At 36.4% G+C, this 18,849-nt stretch overlaps 1 protein-coding gene across 1 annotated transcript in view; it reads left to right on the top strand.

Moving 5' to 3' along the window:
* The window catches only part of LOC108725149 (prolyl 4-hydroxylase subunit alpha-1), a 107,349-nt gene that overhangs the window by 68,675 nt on the left and 19,825 nt on the right, over positions 1-18,849 (top strand). Inside the window, exon 2 of the mRNA XM_018451964.1 lies at positions 11,354-11,550. Coding sequence (XP_018307466.1) covers positions 11,366-11,550 — 185 coding nt within the window. The 5' untranslated portion in view covers positions 11,354-11,365. The remainder of the gene's footprint in view (positions 1-11,353; positions 11,551-18,849) is intronic.

Consider the following 18,849-nt stretch of genomic DNA (forward strand, 5'->3'; position numbering starts at 1 on the left):
TTTTCAGGATATAAAAATCTTTTGAAAAACACAATCAGCAGAGTAGTCACAAAACTGGAAATCAGAAAAAATCAAGAATATATCAGTGAAATTGAAAAGGATCAAGAAAAAAGTCAGGGAATGTTGCAAAATTTTCTGGAAAATTAAAATTCTTGGCTTTAAGGAATTAATATTAATTTTAATTAATTGCATTAATTAAATTAATATGCATACGCCACACCTACACAGTTTTGGAATATTATCAACTTAACAATTAAATGCAAGCAGCAGTATTAACAGGAATTTACTATAAATTGCTGTCTCAACAAAATATTTAATGATTTCTAAATTGGGACGAAAATACAAAAATTTTTAAATATTATTGAAGCATCAGGAAAAATTATAAAATGTTCTGAGAATCAGGAAATAATTATGGAATTTTAAAATGAAGAATTTGTAGCAATCCTAGTCAGGCACCAGTAAGCTGGTTGGAAAGCAGTGAAAAAAACATTGGATCATGAAAGGTTAATTCAGCTCGTCGCAGATGCCATGTGATTCGTAATGTTGCACGGAGAAGAAAAGAATTTTACGGAGAGAATCGTGCGTTTTTCCTCATGCATACCGATTAACGGCAGGTGACGCATTGTAAAAGCGGTCGAGTCGGCAGGTCACGGATTCGATTTCGACTTTCATCTCACATATGCCTCGATTTTATTGAAGATTTACCAAAGAAGATAAAGGAAAACCACTCTGGTTATTGCTTCCCAGGAAATCGTTGTAGCGAGAAATCTATAAAGTAAAAAAGTGTCTCTATTTCCAGGACTATCTATTAGTGGGCAAATCTCAAAACAGTTCTCTCTAAAATGATCGCTAATGTTAGAATGATCTGATATGGCATACTGGAGTCTTTAATTAAAACATTGCATTAGATTCGAGCCGCTTAAACATGGTGCTCCTAAAAGACTCCGATTTAAATAAGTCGCAAATAACAAGGTTCTATATCGAGAGATCTTAGATTACATGACGCTACAACTGGGACCAATAATTTTATGTACCTAATGAAATTCCGTCTGAATGATAATGCACTCTTAATAATGGTATTAGGAAGGAAAAATTTCTCGTGAGCATCATAGAAATGCGACCTTAATAAAACGTAGAAAAACGCATAATACTCACCGTCACTATTAGCGTCATTCCCGAGAGTCGCGGGTCGTAAAATATAAGCATCCCACGAATTGAATTTACATAACGCATATACACGCAGGCGCGCGTGTACGTCCGTACCAATCATAAAAATGCAAGGAGCGCCGAAAAGTGGATGTTAATTAATGTCGGGCGTCCGGAAATAAAAGGATAAAGAAACACTGGTGGCGGTGGCAGTGAGTGCGCCCTCGTTTGTGTTTTCCTTTTGTTTCCCTTCTCGGTTTCACATTTATATTAAAAGTTTTGCACGTTAAATCAACGCCGCGTCGCGTCGCGGGTTTATTCCCGTGATAAAACGTGTAATATAGAGACAGCTTGGTCTATCCGCGATGCACTACATTTACGCATAATACGAGAGCGCAGAGACAAATGGGCAGCGGTGGAGCATAATGGTACAAAGGAAGGACGTAATAAACCACCCTGTAACAGGGACGCGGGGAAGGCAACACGTCGTTTATAAACGACAATGTAAGTGCAACGAATAAACTCGCTCGCGAGATTGTCCGCTAATTATTTATTGTACCATTCGATGACACGACCATTGATTTATTTTACAAACGGCTAATCAAGTCTCGTCATAAACTTTTAGCAAGTCGATAGTAAATCGTCGTATCGAGTTTATTTATCGGATTTTATCCGTGGAATTATTAAACTCATCTTGTTAATATCGGAGATAGCTCGAATCGTTGCATTACGTTCCACGAGAAAAATATCTAAAATATCCGCTTTTATTGACAAAGCATAGTATTTCGCTGTATTTGAGTATGTTGCCCGAGGGCAGCGCGATACATTAGTAGGCTAAATTAATAAATTGTGCTCTCTCTCTCTCTCTCTCTCTCTCTCTCTCTCTCTCTCTCCCTCTCTCATCAGATCAACGCAGAACTTGCAATTCTCGTGTGCTTTGTTTGTTCATTTATTTGCTTATTTATTTAAACCGTATATGAGCAGCAGCACCGTGTCGCGAATTACGAGTTGCGCGGTTTTGCCCGCGAGCCTCGGAGAGCACAGGTGCAACCGCGGATATGTGCAGCTCGCGCTGTAATCTAAAATTCATTTTCCGAATGAATCCGGAATGAAGCCGATGCATCGAGCATTTCCGCCGGGCGGAAGTCTGTTACTCTCGCCGTGAAATTTCGGTGGCTATTCGTAACGTTACGTTTACGTACCTGTGTGATCCTGTATACGTGCGTGCATGCGTTATACACGTTATACAACGTGTGTATCCGATGCCGTTCACCTTGCAGGATTTACGCGCTGCTTCAAATCTCGCGGATTACAGCAGCGTGCTTTTATGCAATCCAGTACAGATGTACCGACCGCATTAATATTATTTTCAATCTTTTGTGTATAAACATAATTTTTTACGGGAATTTGTAACTATATATATATCTAATGTGAGTATAATATTTAATTTAATTATCGTATGTAATTAATGACAATATCGAAGAGAGAGAAATAAATGCGTTCAGAAATTATGAATCAACTCGATTTCACACAGCTTCTCTCTCTCTCTCTCTCTTTCTCTCTCTGTCTAGAATATTATTTAACATACTATTATGTAACATACATTTAATGCATACATGACATTTTCTGTAATAATTCTATATAATGATATCACTTTGAAATAAAATTTGTTTTTTGTTTCTTTTTTACAAAGTACTTTAATGAGCAATTTTAAATTCATTATACATACATATATAACGCACAATTGTTTTTATGTTATTTACGTCTGCATAATTGATAGTAACGTCGACAGATAATTTGTTTGTAAAATCTTTCATCAGCGCGACTGATCCTTGTATGTGATTTAATTGAAAAGGGAGAAGAAGGGAAGTCGGTGCAAGAAAGATGACACGCATTCACAGCACACATCCCCTTTAATTTAAAGAGTGCAGGTGGACATAAGAGCGGCAACAGAGTCGACGTGAACAAAAACGTGCAACAAAACACCGCAAAAACAGATGAAATCAATTACTTTTATGGAAGTACGTTGAAGTATGCTTTTACGTTATCTCACGAGTGTCCTCTTTAATTTAAAGAACGAAAAGGGCAACGGCGCGACATAAAGAAGCCCGATCGCAGAAACAACGACGGTCCATTATTTTCTACGCTTTTCCTTTGGACCACCTTACACGTTGTAAACTATTCTTTCTAAAGCGAATCTTCAAGGCTACGCGATCACGTAAACGAGATAATTAATGCTTCCTCGACGAGACGTGTCTGTGGCATTACAGATCATAATCTTATAAAATGTTGAAAGTCACACGACGTATCTTAATAGGAGAAAGTAAATCGAGTCGCGAACTCGGCTTGTCGGACAAGTTACGAACTTCGTGTCACCGTCGCGAACAAGTTGCAGAAATGAAATAGAATGGAAATTAGAGCCTGTCGCGCGCTGTGGCGATTCGTATCGCACAGAGGAGGAACTTTAGTTCGCGTTTCAGACTGTCCGATTACAAATCTCACTCGAAAAACAATTTCGATGTGTCCACAGACTCGTCACTTTTTTCTTGAGTAAATCCAATGGAATTATCGAATAATTATCGTTGACTCTTTTACATTTTTTTCCCGACGATATATAATATGGTAAAAAGTTCGAGATATACAGCCGCAGATTAAATATATTCTAAAAAACATTCGCGTATTGCTTCGGGGTATTTTTCTATAGTCGTCAGAATATACTCGCGTCGATAACGACGTATCCATTTCTTTATCGGACGCCTTCTAATGCTCGTGAGGCACAGGAGAGGAAGGAGTAAATGTAGAGAAAAATATGTATCTATGTTCGAAAACGGCTTGCGTGTCATATAGAGATGTGGAACATACGGGAGAGAAACGACACGCGTACTGCACGATGGGTGATAAAAATCCGAGAAACGAGAATTTTACCGCGAAATAAAATGGAGAACATCGGCTAGATGCAACGCTCGATAAGCCCATCCCTGGTGGACGTTCCGCATTTCGCCGCGGGTCGAATGGGGTTGTGGATGTCGATAGGGACGAATGGAGGGGAAAAAAGGGCCAGCTTGGAAACTGATCTGGAACGTTTTCTCGACCCCGACTGTGAGCACACATGTCTATACTGTCGGAGAAGCGGACGTTGAAAGCTCGCTGTGAAGTGGACGAAGGAACATACACGATACAGAAACCGCAGTCCATCGTATATTGTCTCGCTTCTTCCTCATCCCTCTCTCCGCCGTTCATTCCATTTCGTTCTCCAAGGGTGGAATTAAATTTAAACGCATTAAATCCTATCGGTACAATATAAATTATTACGAATAATTACAATCAATAGTAAAATAAATAATTGATATAAATTAAAACGTGGATAATTGTAATCGGAGGAAAAGGTTATTATGAATTGGATATTTTACTATATATAAATTGAGATATAAATTATTTATTCTTAATTTTACATTCAGTTTATGGTTTACTACGTTATACTTTATTTGCGATTCTAATTTCCGGTTGATTTTATTAATTATGCTTAATTTGTACTACATGTTTATTACATTATTTAACTTTTTTTACAGTATATGCACATAATTCGATTATTTCGTTACCAGACGAATATCTCCCATTAATTTATATCGGACTGACACGTTCCGATTGCCTTCATTAGATTGGATGGAATTCACGGATCTTTTCCCGATATTAAACGACCGAACTTTGTGCCGTCGGTGACGAGGGTGAAAAAAAATTCGTCGTGAAAATCTCCGGTAGCAGGTTGCGAGCCAGTCGCGATGGGAAAACGGGGATGGCGGCGAATAATTCATCGCCTGCTAGTTCGCAGTTCGTGTAAACATCCAGCTTACATTCGAACGACAGCTACGTACTATATGCAGAAAAGGCACGTCGTGCAATTGCGCTACGCTATTTCATAGATATATTTCCGTGTCAGCATTGATATGAAGCAGATACAAATCATGAAAGAAGAGAAAAAAAAACAAAATTTCTCTATTGCTTGTATATTTTAGTGACCAACCGTCTTAAATTAGAGACAGTCCCAAATTTTAACTCTTTGTCCACTTTACAGCACGTCCCAAACTTGGTTCTAAGTTAAAGACATAATTATAAATCGTTCCTCTTTTAAGTGTAATAATAATAAACATATAAAATAATAAGTGAAAATAATAAGTGTGAAATATAATTTTTGATTATTATTTATATGGAAAGTTTTATAATTTTTCATTTAAAAAACCAGATATATTATTCATAAAATACATTCAGTAGAAAAGTACAATTTAAAAAAATAAAATGTAATGTGTGTGTAACTTGACGTAATTTTTGTTGTGTAATTCTCATGTGATGTTATACATTAAATGTTATTAGTTATTTACAAATACAATGATATGATATTGTTTATGTTTTATTAACAATTATTTAAAAAATGTTAAAAAATCTATTAAAAGTTAATTACGACACAATTAATATTTTTTTAATATTCCTCTTTCCTTCTTAAGGAGTTGGTCACTTGATTGTACATATTTATAATATTGAGAAATGTATGATTGCGTAATGCGTAATTAAGCACATTAGCCGCGATTTGGGAAGGGAAATTATGTAGTAATATTATGTATAAAATTGATGATACTTTGAAAGGACTGGGACACATTCTAGCCTTTACGTTTTAGAAAATAGCGAAGTAACTTGACACGCTTGCAACTTCTGGTAAGTTCTTCGGGAAGTCATCGACGTCTCTTGTGATACCCGTCGCTCTTGCCTACTTATCAGGAAAATCAGTTCTCCCCCAACTCGAACTCACTAACGAAATACTCCGGAATACACCGATAGCCTATATATACTCAATATCACTTCACAAGAAGTTTAAGTTTAATTACGGGGGGAACACGCGCCAAGTTCACTTCTCGTTTCACGAGGCTCTTGTAAGTGACCGCGCGACGCATTGAGGCGCGATGGCATCAGTGAGTTTCGAAATTTCATGGAGTACATTAGACTGGTTTTCGAGAACTCGACGACTCACGAGGAAGTCTCGCCTTTAATTCGAACGAAAGTTTGCGCACATTTACGAGAGCCCGACAAATAAATCGAACTATTGGAAAAACAAGGCAACAAATCCTGAATTCTATTTATATAGAAAGTGTGAGCTTTATTTCATTTTAATGAACACTTCGAGATTTCATTAATGGTTCACAGGATTGTTTTCAAGTATTATGTATTAGAAAGAAATGAATCTCAGTTCTAGATGCTTTTGTAGACATTAAAGGAGGCATCTGACAGATTATCACGGAGTATTATTATTCTGACAGAATAATAATACTCCGTGAAATTTTCTTCGCTCCTTAATTCGTTCTAAACGTAACATCTAGTAGAGCGTTTTCTACTCATTTGCCCAATTCGACTGTGGCGACTGGATTCAATGAGGTATAGAATCGATGAACCTAGTCGACGAGACTTTCTCGCAGGAATTCCGGACCCTGAGAATCTTGACGGGATCGGAATAATAAGAGCCCCTTAGTATTAAATTAATTTGAGTTGGAACAAAATGATGGATATGGCGATGGAAGAAATTTAAATAGACGTAACTTCGTTCAAGGCAGTGCTCGTAAAGTCGTAAACAATTTATTTCAAGACATCGTCGTTATAATATTCATGCATCATTGAAATAAATTTTCCTTTAACACGCTACATTAAAATGTTTTTCGAATAATATATGCATTCCCGATCGAGTAACTTTCTCTGGAGTCGTATTAACAATCTGTAAGGGATTAATAATTTGTAGGATTGTAGCACCAGTTGAGTATTGACTGAAGACGACGCTTGATCGCCTCCGTTAATAGTGATCGGGAAGTTTTGTATACGAGAATCGATACTAACGAGAAGCAATTTCCATCGAAATAATTTGAGGAAAAGAGCTGTTGGGACACGAGAGGGGAAAAAAATACAAAAAGACGGGCGAAAGAGCCGACCCTTCGCGGAGGCGCGACGAGCGAGCGACCCTTCGAAAAAGAAGCGAGCTGGGAATGGAAGTCGCAAGGTCGCGTCCGGGTTGTATAACGAGTTCGAACGGGATCGGGTGGCGTCGCAAACCGGATAGACGAAGGTAGACGGAGAAAAATAAAGGGACAGTACGAACGAGACGGCGTGATCATCCATCCGGAATTAAATTGGCCGCGGGCGAGATGTTCGCGAGGCCGTGAAATTACCATTTTGAAGCTGCAACGCGCTTTGAAACTTGAAAGCCACCACCACCGTCAGCGGCCTTTTTTTGTTTGCACGACCTGTCGCGCCGCGATCTTCTTATTAGTGGCATTCACGACCGTCTTTCTGAAAGCCGGATAACCGAGATCGCGATATCGCTGGGATATTGAGTGTACGATATCTTGATAATGTGAGTTTAGAGGCCCTGGCTAAAGGGAGAATCCGTCATTGAAACCGCATCCAAGGATCGGTTGACGTATCCGACGCAGTCTCCCATTTCGAGCAGGTCTCTCGCGTTTCGTGTTTCGCGGATATTCGTTGATTAATATTGAGACGTGTCGTCGATAAATAACTCGTAATCCAAAATCGAACAAAGCGACGCGTCGGCGAATTCAATAGCGCGCGCGAGGATCTCGAAACTAGTTAATTGCTAATTAGCACGAAATTCTCCCGTACCAGTATGCCGAATATAGTGGAGCGGAGGAAGCAATTTTTGTTTAAATTCTGGCCCTGCTGGAAATTCGGACGGGTTCCTGTAATCTCGCCGAAGGACCGATTAATTAAGCGCTTTCCCGAAAGAAAAAACTTTCTCGTGGAGCGAATTACCGCGAGGCCGGGTTAAGTTCTAAAAGGAGCCACGGCGATCCATGAAAAAAATTACCGAGAGTAAGAAAAAAAAAATACGACTTCTCGCCTATATTAGACGACGTCTGTACGTCGTGCCTTCGATTTTGCGGAGCGATGTACAATAACGCGTGTGGACATTTTCGAGGAACGCTTCAATAATTCTCTAAACTTATTCTCCTCGCCTGCGTCTAGTGGTTGGAAAACTTCGATCTGATTGGATAACTTGGACGTAATTTGCAGAGTACTGTAATCTTTTATGACAGGTATAAGCCACATGGTGCTACAGTAAAGAAACACATCTAGTGTGTCTCATGCGGTTTATCTGCAGCGTACCGTAAAATGGAGTTAGATTAGCGAAGCCAACTTTGTGTAAGCGAAAATTGCAATATCCAAGAAAGTACTTTATCCGATTTTCGATAATCAAGATTCCCATTATCTAGTTGATTAATCTTCTCGGCGCGTCGCGTTGTCTCCAAATGCAGAGAAACTCTATTTCTTAATGTTATTTTATTAATCTTTACGAAAGTAATGACATTTAACATTCTGCGATCTTCTCCCTTGATTCTTAAATTTTTAATAGCAAAGAGATAAGGAGTCTTTGGAGATGTGAAGCTCGTACTCTCTGAGTATGCTTTAATCCGTCACCGCAAAGAGCGCTGTCTCGATCTGACAAAAAGCGCAAAGTAGAACCGAAGGAATAAGGAAAAAGGGCATTAGATTGAGTAACTGGAAGTGTTAATAGAACATGAAAGGGATTGCAGCGAGAAATCTGCGCAAGCAATTTGTCTGCGTCAGAGAAGAGGGAATGTCTCGGTGTCACCGAGTACGTAACAATGCGTGTCTTTTATATCACGTGTATATATGACCATGTGGTCCACGTTTAATTCACCTCAGAGGTGGCTTCAAGCTCGATTACCAGGGGCGCAGTGATGAAAGAAGGGTTTAGAGGGGGCTGAGTCAATTTACGGTACGCGTAATTAGAGCCGTACGCAGCGGAGATGAGAAGAATGGACGAAAAAATAGCCGCCGGTGGAAAAATAGCGAGAATCGCTGTCATTTCGCCACCACATTCCTCTCACCTGCTCGCAGAAAGAATTATTATGCGCCACGCGGAAATGGTATTTTCTCAACACAGCGTTATCCTCGATATTTACAGATCTTTATTCTGTAATTGGTTAATTAAAACCGACAACGATAGCTAAAATTTATTAATTTATTAATAATATATATATACATATATGTATATATATTATTAATTACTGATATGTTAAATTATTTACATAATTACCAGATTACTTGATTAAATATTACATTAGTTATTAATAATTTTTTTGCAAATCTCTTGAATGAATTTCAGAAATTACTTGAAGCTATTTACATCGGAAATTATTATTCCATGCAAACGAATAATTCATTTGTATGGCTTTATACATATGAGGGATTATTTCTAATCCATATATATACAATATATATAATCCAAATATAACATGAAAAGACAAAAGAACAAAACATTTGATAAAATTACCGTTTATATCAAAATATAACAATATCAGCATTGATATAAAGCTTTTTGTTCTATTTCTTCAGTTTCATGACAATCGATATAATAAATTTTATTGAGATGAGCGATTAAATTGTTCTGAGATCATTTATTACTTTTGAAAAAAAAAACCTATCACTGACAAGTTCAACTACAACAAAATGTTTGCGAAAATGGTTGCTCCTGAAATGATTGCGATCTTTTAAGTGCGTAATCTTTTCGCGCATTGTACGAGCATCGAATATCGTAACACCGAGTTATGCGTATTGACATGTCTCGCTCTCTCAAGCCACTCGCCATGAGAACGGCTCTCGAACGCGGCCGCAAAGTGGGATGAGATGGAGATAGAAAAGCTACACGAGGGTGACATGGGACGAGAGATAGGCCGCGGTGGCTTAAGAGCATGGAAGGGGATGGTAGATGGAAAAGGTGAGAGAGGAGTTTACGTGCCATCGCCGGCGTGACGGAATAAATCGTCGATCCGACAGGTGTAAGTTGTACGATCAGCGCAAACTCCGGTCCTCTGCTAGCCGCAACTTTTCGCAACACAAACACGCGCGCGCTGATCCGTACGTCCGTGATGACACATCATCATCCCAGTTCGCAGCTTTCGACAGCGAAGCTACGAGAGTTCTGCTTTTCGTGGGAAAATTTTGGCGCCCGCCAAAGTACGCGACTCCAAGCTCTCGCATTGCTCTTTTACAGGGAACAATAGGATGCTGCGGGGATGGGATCGAGTCAATGTGTGTTTGTGAACCGCAACTCGGTCCTAGTATATGAAGTTGAGATGAAACTTTAGCGGGATGAGCAGCTACATTGAAGCGTAAATTATTATTTGAATGATGCATAAATAATAGCTGGGATAATCTCTTTATAATTTTTGATGAGGTGAAAATGAAAACGACGATACAGAAAATAAGTAAAATTTAAGCATGACTGGAGATACATGTATGAAAAAATAATTATTTTTTAAAAATATGACGCTGAGTTTATTATAAACTTATTTTCTGGTCCGTCATATATTGGATCTATGTATATTCGTTCTTATATAGTCAATGCCAATTTCAACAGCAAAATAACAAATACATCTTTGAAGTTAGCATTCCACTTTCAGAACTTTGATGTAACTTATAGATAGAGTAAAACTCTTCCTAAATGAAATTCTAAAGTTTCTGACATGTTTCGAAAAGAATTTTGACGATTTTTTGTTTCGTGAATAAATGTTTTCGTTTGTAAAAACTCTGTCAATATTTTTTTTAACAGTTTTGAATAACATTTTGAGAATTCTATCAAAAAGAGAGAGAAATATAAATTCTATAAATTATCTCTAATTAAAATAAAATAGATATCTCACATCTTAGTATCTTTATTTTTTATAAGTCATTGTCAGATGATTTTTTTCAAGATGTATCAAGAATTTTTTTACGAAGTGTTGAAATTTAATTAAATCGAAACTTAAAAAATGAAGTATTGACGTTACAGACGTCAAATACTTTCATATTTATCATCACTAGACATTAGGATTTAGAATGCAGATTGGAAAACAACTTCAAAATAGAAATTTATCTCATCGAAAAAGCATTCTAAAAATGCATTTATTTGTGCACATTGTGCATAATTTGTGCGAATTTTGTGTATGTCCGCACAAATACGTGCATAAAAAATCCGATGTCTAAATTCATCACAGAATTTATATGCAAATGACGTAACTTTATGAACAAAATTTATTTATATATAAATATCAGCATTATTTGAGTATTATTTATATGAATATAAACAATAGAAAATGTTAATGTATGTATAAAATTATACTACATTTATAAATCTCTCTTTAATTAACAGTATCGGTCGGAGATGAGGAAGGTGACTCTGTTAGCTGTCGTAACGATTTTACTATCGACGACGGCACGCGATGCCGTGGCAGAACTTTACACCGCCCTGGCGGATATGGAGGAGCTGCTCGAAACGGAAGCCGTGCTGATCGACACGCTAAACGGATACATCACGGCACAAGAGCAGCGATTGGCGACTCTGAGAAGGTAAAGAGATCGACGTAATGAAATTTTTTGCGAACGATTCCTTTCAATTCCAATTAATTAAGGTATCGTAACGTACTCCGGTCGAAAGATCCTGCGGCTAGATAGACGCTTTTGTCGATCTCAGGATTTCCTTAACATTGCTACAAAACGTGTACCCGTATTTTCAGAGCCCTGAGAGATTTTCAATATATTTCCGTGTCTTGCGTAACCCGCGCCAGAAGTCGTTTCCCGTTTTTGCTGCAGCTACGGGAGATTGCAGCCCTTTGTGCCGTAGCTATTGCTATTATAACGGATACCCCCGTTGTGCAACGCTGCCGTCGATTTTTTTTTTTTTATTTATTCTCCCTTTTTAACATTTCACCAGGCGTGCATATATTCGTTTGGTCTACCGATATTTGATCAGCCACATGTAACGAATCATTCTGCAGAAATAATTTTTGCTCATGCTCTCTACCGACTCCTGTTAAATCTCTCTTTTTTTTTCGTCGATACGCATAACAGCAAATAATCGAATTTAGAGCTCTTTCGGATATTCTGAATACCATTTGACTTTATTATATTATGACATATCATGCGAAAATTGTTATCGACCAGCACGATTCCAGTGTTAATTAAACGCTGGTCGAATAATAAAAATAATATGTGATATTAAAGTTGTACGGCGACGAAGTCGAACATGAAAAGTAGATCACCGAGGCACTTATCGGCGCGACGATTTCCTCGTTCCATTTCCCTCGGAAGACCGTTAAAACGAAAGGTGATTAAGGAAAGAGGGCTATTTCATGGGAAGACTTTCGCGAATGGCTCCCGCCCCGACCGATTGTCTTTTTCTTTTTCTTTATCTTCCCGAAGGTGCGATTTGGCATGCTGCCTGATTCGATACCGATGCCTTCGACCACCTTTCGTGGATAAGAAAAGAAATAGGGTGAAAAGAAATCAGAAAGAAGTGAATACATTAAGATCGGATCCCGATCTGACTAAAATCGACACTCGTGCTGGAGAGATAATCGTAAAACTGAATCCCAAAGTGATCAAGCTCATTTACGGAACGTAATTTCGTGTCGGAGCAGCGAAGGACTAAAATTATCTCTTTACCATTGGTTACAATAAAAAAAAAACGAGCTTCGTAATTTACTTCGTAACTAGAGCAAACAATAATTCACGTTAATGTCGACTTTAATCATTAAAAAATATTAATATAACTACATTTCTCAGTTAAAAGTTGCTATATTATTTCGCAATCTTTTATTTTCCTTTAAAAAGAACTGAATAAACAAACACCAGCGATTTACATTATGTTACAAAGGTCTACATTAATTTTCGATCTGATCGAATTTATCTGTATTTAATTTATTTATTTTCCCTATAATTTAAGCTTTCATGAATTTCTTTTTATTTTTTTAATAGGAAAAGTAACTTCAAACAATACGTTCATTTGTTTTTCGGCTGCAACAAACAGTGCGCTTATTCCGTAAACCGCGACGCCATTAATCCAGCCGGAGGATAGTTTAGGCATTTCTGTCTGGCGCAACGGGAGCGGTGAAACGAGTAATACACGCGGGACAACGCAAAACTTTTCAGCAACATTTATGTAGGACGATTCCGCGCGGAATTTAACACACCGTCGACGACCGCGCGCGAGTCGCTCTCGAGAAAATCCTGTCACGGACACGCGACACGATGAGGAGAAGCGTGCGCCCGTCGTGTCGCGAACGGGGAGATTTTCCTCATCCCCGCGCTCTCAATTTCCATAGCCATTCAAAAATCCGCCATCGAATCGCAATCGGATCGCGCAGCAATCACGCAACAAAATTCTGCGTTCGCACTCGCGCCCGCGGCTTGCTTCCGCGCGAATTTCGTTAATTCCGGATCGATCGGAAACTCACGGACGCAGATTCTTTTTTAACGTTCATAAATTGTCTGACGATATTAACGTATTGTTGATGCACTGAATTAAATACACATTGAGGAAAAAAAATGTTCATTTGAATTATAATTTTAAATTAATTGCTTATTTGACTAAATTAATTTAATTAATTGTTTTTGTATATTTCTTTCATTGAAGAATATACAATGATTGTGAGAGGAAAGCATAATAAAGTAAATTACGGTTAGAAACTCCATTTTTATGATTATTATTACTACGTTGTAATTAATACCAATGTTAATAATAATAACCATATATGTTCTCTCATGACATCAATTAATCAAACATGAAAAAATTGTGTTATAAATCATGATAATTTCAAATATTATTATAGTAGAATATTAATATTTAAATGATAAATAGAATTAATGTTTTTATTCATTAAATGCAATCGCAATTATATAATAAATATAACCATTTTCTTAAATTTACTTACTATTTACATGGTAATAATAACTAAAAAATATGTTAAGAAAAACTAAAGATTTTCGAGCAGTTTGTGTGTGTGTGACTATATATTATTAATAGCGCAATTGACTATATTTGCGTGATTAAAACAACTGTGCATATACAAATTGTCCCAAAAAATGGGACAATATAAATTATAGTTAAGTTATGTTTGACTTAATAAATACATACATTCTTTAAAAGAAATAAAGAGGAATTAAATTACAATAATTCGGTCAAATGAACGATTTTTTTCTTACGTCAGTGCATATATCACCAAGAATATTCCGACCAGTTATCAAGATTTGCGCATGAAATTAATTTTTAGCAGATGACAAACAGAAATCCAGTTATTAGGCAATGTGTAATTCAGAACTAATCGCTCGTAACTTTTTACTGCACTTTATTTTGTTCGAAATAACATTTGTGGATATACAGGGTGTATATAACGTACACTACGGGTAAAATAACGTACACTAATCATACAGTGCTATTCCTAATAAAAAACTGAGTCGAAAAGTCCTCTACCATTTTGTCATTTTCGCAGTTAATAAGATATTACTAAAAATCGCTAAATATTGGTTTTCAATAATTTTTTACTCAAATATATCATCATACTCATAATACTATCATCTTTACAGAAAAACTGCAACAGACAAAAATTATTTATTTTCTTCTCATAAAACTCTAAGAATTTTTTCAGAATTTTTTATCAACTTTTTAGTATTGCATTTTCTTATTTTTACCAACATGAGAAAATACGGTATTAAAAAATTCTGAAAAAATTCTCATACCTTTATAAGAAGAAAATAAACAATTTTTATCTCTAGCAGTTTTTTTGTAAAGTTGATAGTATTTGAGTAAAAAATTATTGAAAACGAATATTCAGCGATTTTTTGTAATTAATATCTTGTTAATTATTGCGAAAATTGCAAAATGGTAAAGAACTTTTAAACTCAGTTTTTTATTAGGAATAGCACTGTATGATTAGTGTACATTATTTTAGATACACCCTGTATACGCAGCGAAATCACGAATGAGATACTCGAGTGATTCGGTCCAATGATGCGCGACGAACGGTGATAAGTTTTCGTCTCGAGTCTCGCCTCAGAATCAGACCATTATCTGCCGAATAATTACTCATGCGAGCAAAGTTTGCAATCTACCGGGATTCTCTGAGCTAGTGATAAATCAACCATCGTAGCCGTCCATCATAGTCGAACTATCAAATACGAGCGAGGGAGAAAATCATTTTCGAAGAATATATCGCCGATTTTGAACAGATTTCCCGTCTGCCTGCCTGCGCACCTGGCTGTTCCTCTTTTTCTCTCCGGCGTTCCGTTTCCCGTTTTGCATAGATGTTCAAAGTTCAACGATTGTAATCCAGTCACGGGATGGCCATTTTATACGAGTAAAATTTGAAGGTGCGCAGACATACACGCGAACACACCGCGAAAGCGAGGGTATAATCGACACATACGCGAATTGATGGAGATAACGTATGATTCTGTGCTCCGGTTTATGCACTGCTTACCGTGCATGAAGATTGCATGTGTCGCATATTTCATCTACCGTACGAATCCACGAGGAAAGTATCTCGGAATATTTTTTTTTACATAATCTGAAAAGCATATAGGATCAACTTAATCGGTGAATTTAATTTATATTATTTGAAGAGATTTATTTAAAGCGACTTTAGAAATTTGTTTATCCATTTTTATATTCTTGGAGAACTACCGCTGAAAAAAAGGGGGATTGCTCATTCTGTCTTCCTTAATTAAATGAAGAAGAGCGAATTTCAATCTTCTTTCCTAAAGCATCTTAAAACATTACTTGTGATGGATTTAAAATAAGAACAAAATATGAATACCGGCCCTAATCTTCTAGACGTTACACTAAAATGTAGTCAATTTTAACAAATATTTAGTTCAATACTGCCAACTAAATATTTATTAAATATAAAGATATATTTATTTGATACAAGAAATATTAATTTGATTTAACAATTATTCCTTTTACTGAACAAATATTTATTTACTGTAAGTAAATGTTTAGTTGGCAGTATTGAACTAAATATTTATTAAAATTGACTATATTTTTTTTCAATGTAGACTTAATAATAACTATTAAATTATATAATAATATCCTATTATATATCAATCAAATTATATATCAATTTTCAATTATTATTTTTGTAAAGCATTATTGAGTAAAGAAGTATTTTTAAGTAGAAAAAGATTTTCGTTAACGAGAGGAAGTCTTGTTATATTGGCACATTCTTTTTTATATCTTTGCATTTTGAATGTTTTTATCTGTAATTCGAAAAGTATTCGGTATCGGCTGGACTAAGCGCGGATGTAATTTTACCGAAGGGAAAAGTACACGTGAATGCGATACGCGTCTAGGAAGATTTATCGTTTTATTTTACGCAATCCGATAGAAACGAGAGGATCGCGCGAGAGGACAATTGCAAGTTAATTATCATGCGTCCGCACAGTTTCGATAGCAGATTTCAATCGGTGATCAGTTAACATTCGATTTGGAATCGATTGTTCGCAATTCTTTGCTCTTTTTTTTTGTTCGAAGTAACACTGTGGATACGTATATCTAGTCGTTCAACACTATTTGGCTTATTCATCCCACACAGTCGTCGCGAAATGGCAGCGTCCTATCTATCGGAGTAATCGCGCGAGTTCCGTAAGTCGTTCGCGGATATTAAAAGCGTCTTATCTCGCTCATTAAATGGGCGCTGCTCCGAGCAAGGATAATATTTTCGGACGCGCTTATCCGACTTCTCGATTATGCGCACGCAAATTGGTGCATTGACCAACGTGAAACTCGCCGGCCGACGTCGAGGATCTCATTCGATTTGTCGATTCGGGAAATATCCGTGTATCTCGAATAAAACCGAGATTCGTTTCATCCCACGCGCCAATAATTCATTTGCATGTCAGAAAGGAGAGTCAAAGAGGAGGCGAACGTACAGCTAGAATCACCAGTGGTAGTTTAACGGAGGGAAATGTTCTCGGCAGTTACGTGGGTAAGCTGAATTTTCAAGCTAGGGATTCGTGGGACAAACGAGTCGGGTCGAGACGCAACCACCGGAAGCGCCATTACTGGTATTAATAATCGCGATTACGCGATGGTACGGGTGGCCGTTCGAGCGCTCCCTCGGGAGGGCGAGAGCGTCGACGATAAGATAACAAAGTTCTATCACAAGCGCGTCCGCGCCCTGTAACTATTTGCTTCTAATTAAACGTCCCGCTTGGCGATCGATTTGTTTTTATCATCGATTCGAGAGGATCGCGCAGACAGACGTAGAAACGAATCTTCGTCGAGGATCCTCATTTATTCTCGTTACCTTTTATTAATTGCCATCGGTACTGCGCGACGTTTCTTTTTTCTTCTTTTATTGTTTTCTTTTTTTTATCGTCCCAAAGGTACGGTCGATCACGATGATTCGAATCTTATTCCGTAAATGTTTATTTGTATATGTTTGCGAACGAACGTAAAATACACATATTTTTATACGCAGCGCGGTAAAGTATAATAAACACATGTTTTTATGTATATGTATTTTTTATAACCTTTAGAGGACGGTTTATTTTTAAAATTATACAATCATTTCTCTTTAATTAATTTTACTTAATCTTTATAATTCATTATGTCATTGCATTTTTTGCTTCAAAATATGACACTTATCAGTGTCATTATAATTTTCCTGTAAAAGCTAACTTTTTAATAATATAATATTAAAATGCATGTGACTTAATAACTTTATTATAACTAGTTTTGTGTGTCGTTATTATGCAAACTTTACTTATTTTCATTAATAGTAGAACGATAATTTTATGTTGACGTAAAACATTAATTTTACGGTAAAATTATTTATAATTAAAGTATATTTATATATCTTTTTCTCTCTTCCATTCTTTATTCTTTTTTATTTTTCATGAAAGTGTAACTCCGAAATTCCAGTAGAATTGGATATTGAGATACGAAATATTCGACGCTCTGAAAAGTGGAGGAGCTAAACAATCCTTCACTAAAAGGGATGAAAATACGTCATTATTTTTTACGTTAACGAATCATACACGACGACGACGCAATTTAAATACAACTGTTATCCTGATTTTTTTCAAACCACAAATGTCTGCTTCGTAAAATATGCAATCGATATTTATCGGAGAAATTACTCGTGTGATCGAGCATATCAGTATTACTTCCTAGAAATATTCGGTTTGACTAATCGAAAAATATGAAAAAGGGAACGTGTATTTACACGCGTAAACTATTCATGTTATTATGTACGTTATATTTAATTTTCCGGTAATTAGAGGAAACACGATTGGAATTATCGATGGAATTCCGATAATATTTCTCCTTTTCGCTGCGCACGAGAAATCGATCGCACGGTATGCGCCGAGTGAAATTCGACCCCCAGAATTGCTGCAATATTTTCCGCGATAAGACTGAATATTCAACAAGCTTAAGATTTTTTTAATAAAAACTTTATTCATTTCCGATAAAATCCGATTAAACTAACAGTAAAGCTCACACCTCAGTATAATATGTATATGGATCGCATTCTATAGTATCATCAAATTCCAGTTATAAGGAGGTATTTCAGTCTTTTCATATAATATAAGAATTTAATATTGAAAATAATATTATATAAAATATTGAAAATAAGTTATATAAGAATAATTAATATACATGTAGACATTCCTGAATGTTTTCAAATTTTTTGACCACATATATAGGTTTCTTCAAATAATTTTGTAAAATAGCTTAAATTCTTACAAGAGGAAGGTTTTAAAGAATTTAATTGTAAACAAAATATAAGAATTTTTAAAAGTTATATGGATATAAAAGAACGAGTTAAAATAAAGTTTCACCGTATTATTTCATGTAAGAGTATGAAA

This window comes from Mycetomoellerius zeteki, unplaced genomic scaffold (assembly GCF_001594055.1).
Source record: "Mycetomoellerius zeteki isolate Tzet28-1 unplaced genomic scaffold, Tzet1.0 scaffold327, whole genome shotgun sequence".
Lineage (NCBI taxonomy): Eukaryota > Metazoa > Arthropoda > Insecta > Hymenoptera > Formicidae > Mycetomoellerius > Mycetomoellerius zeteki.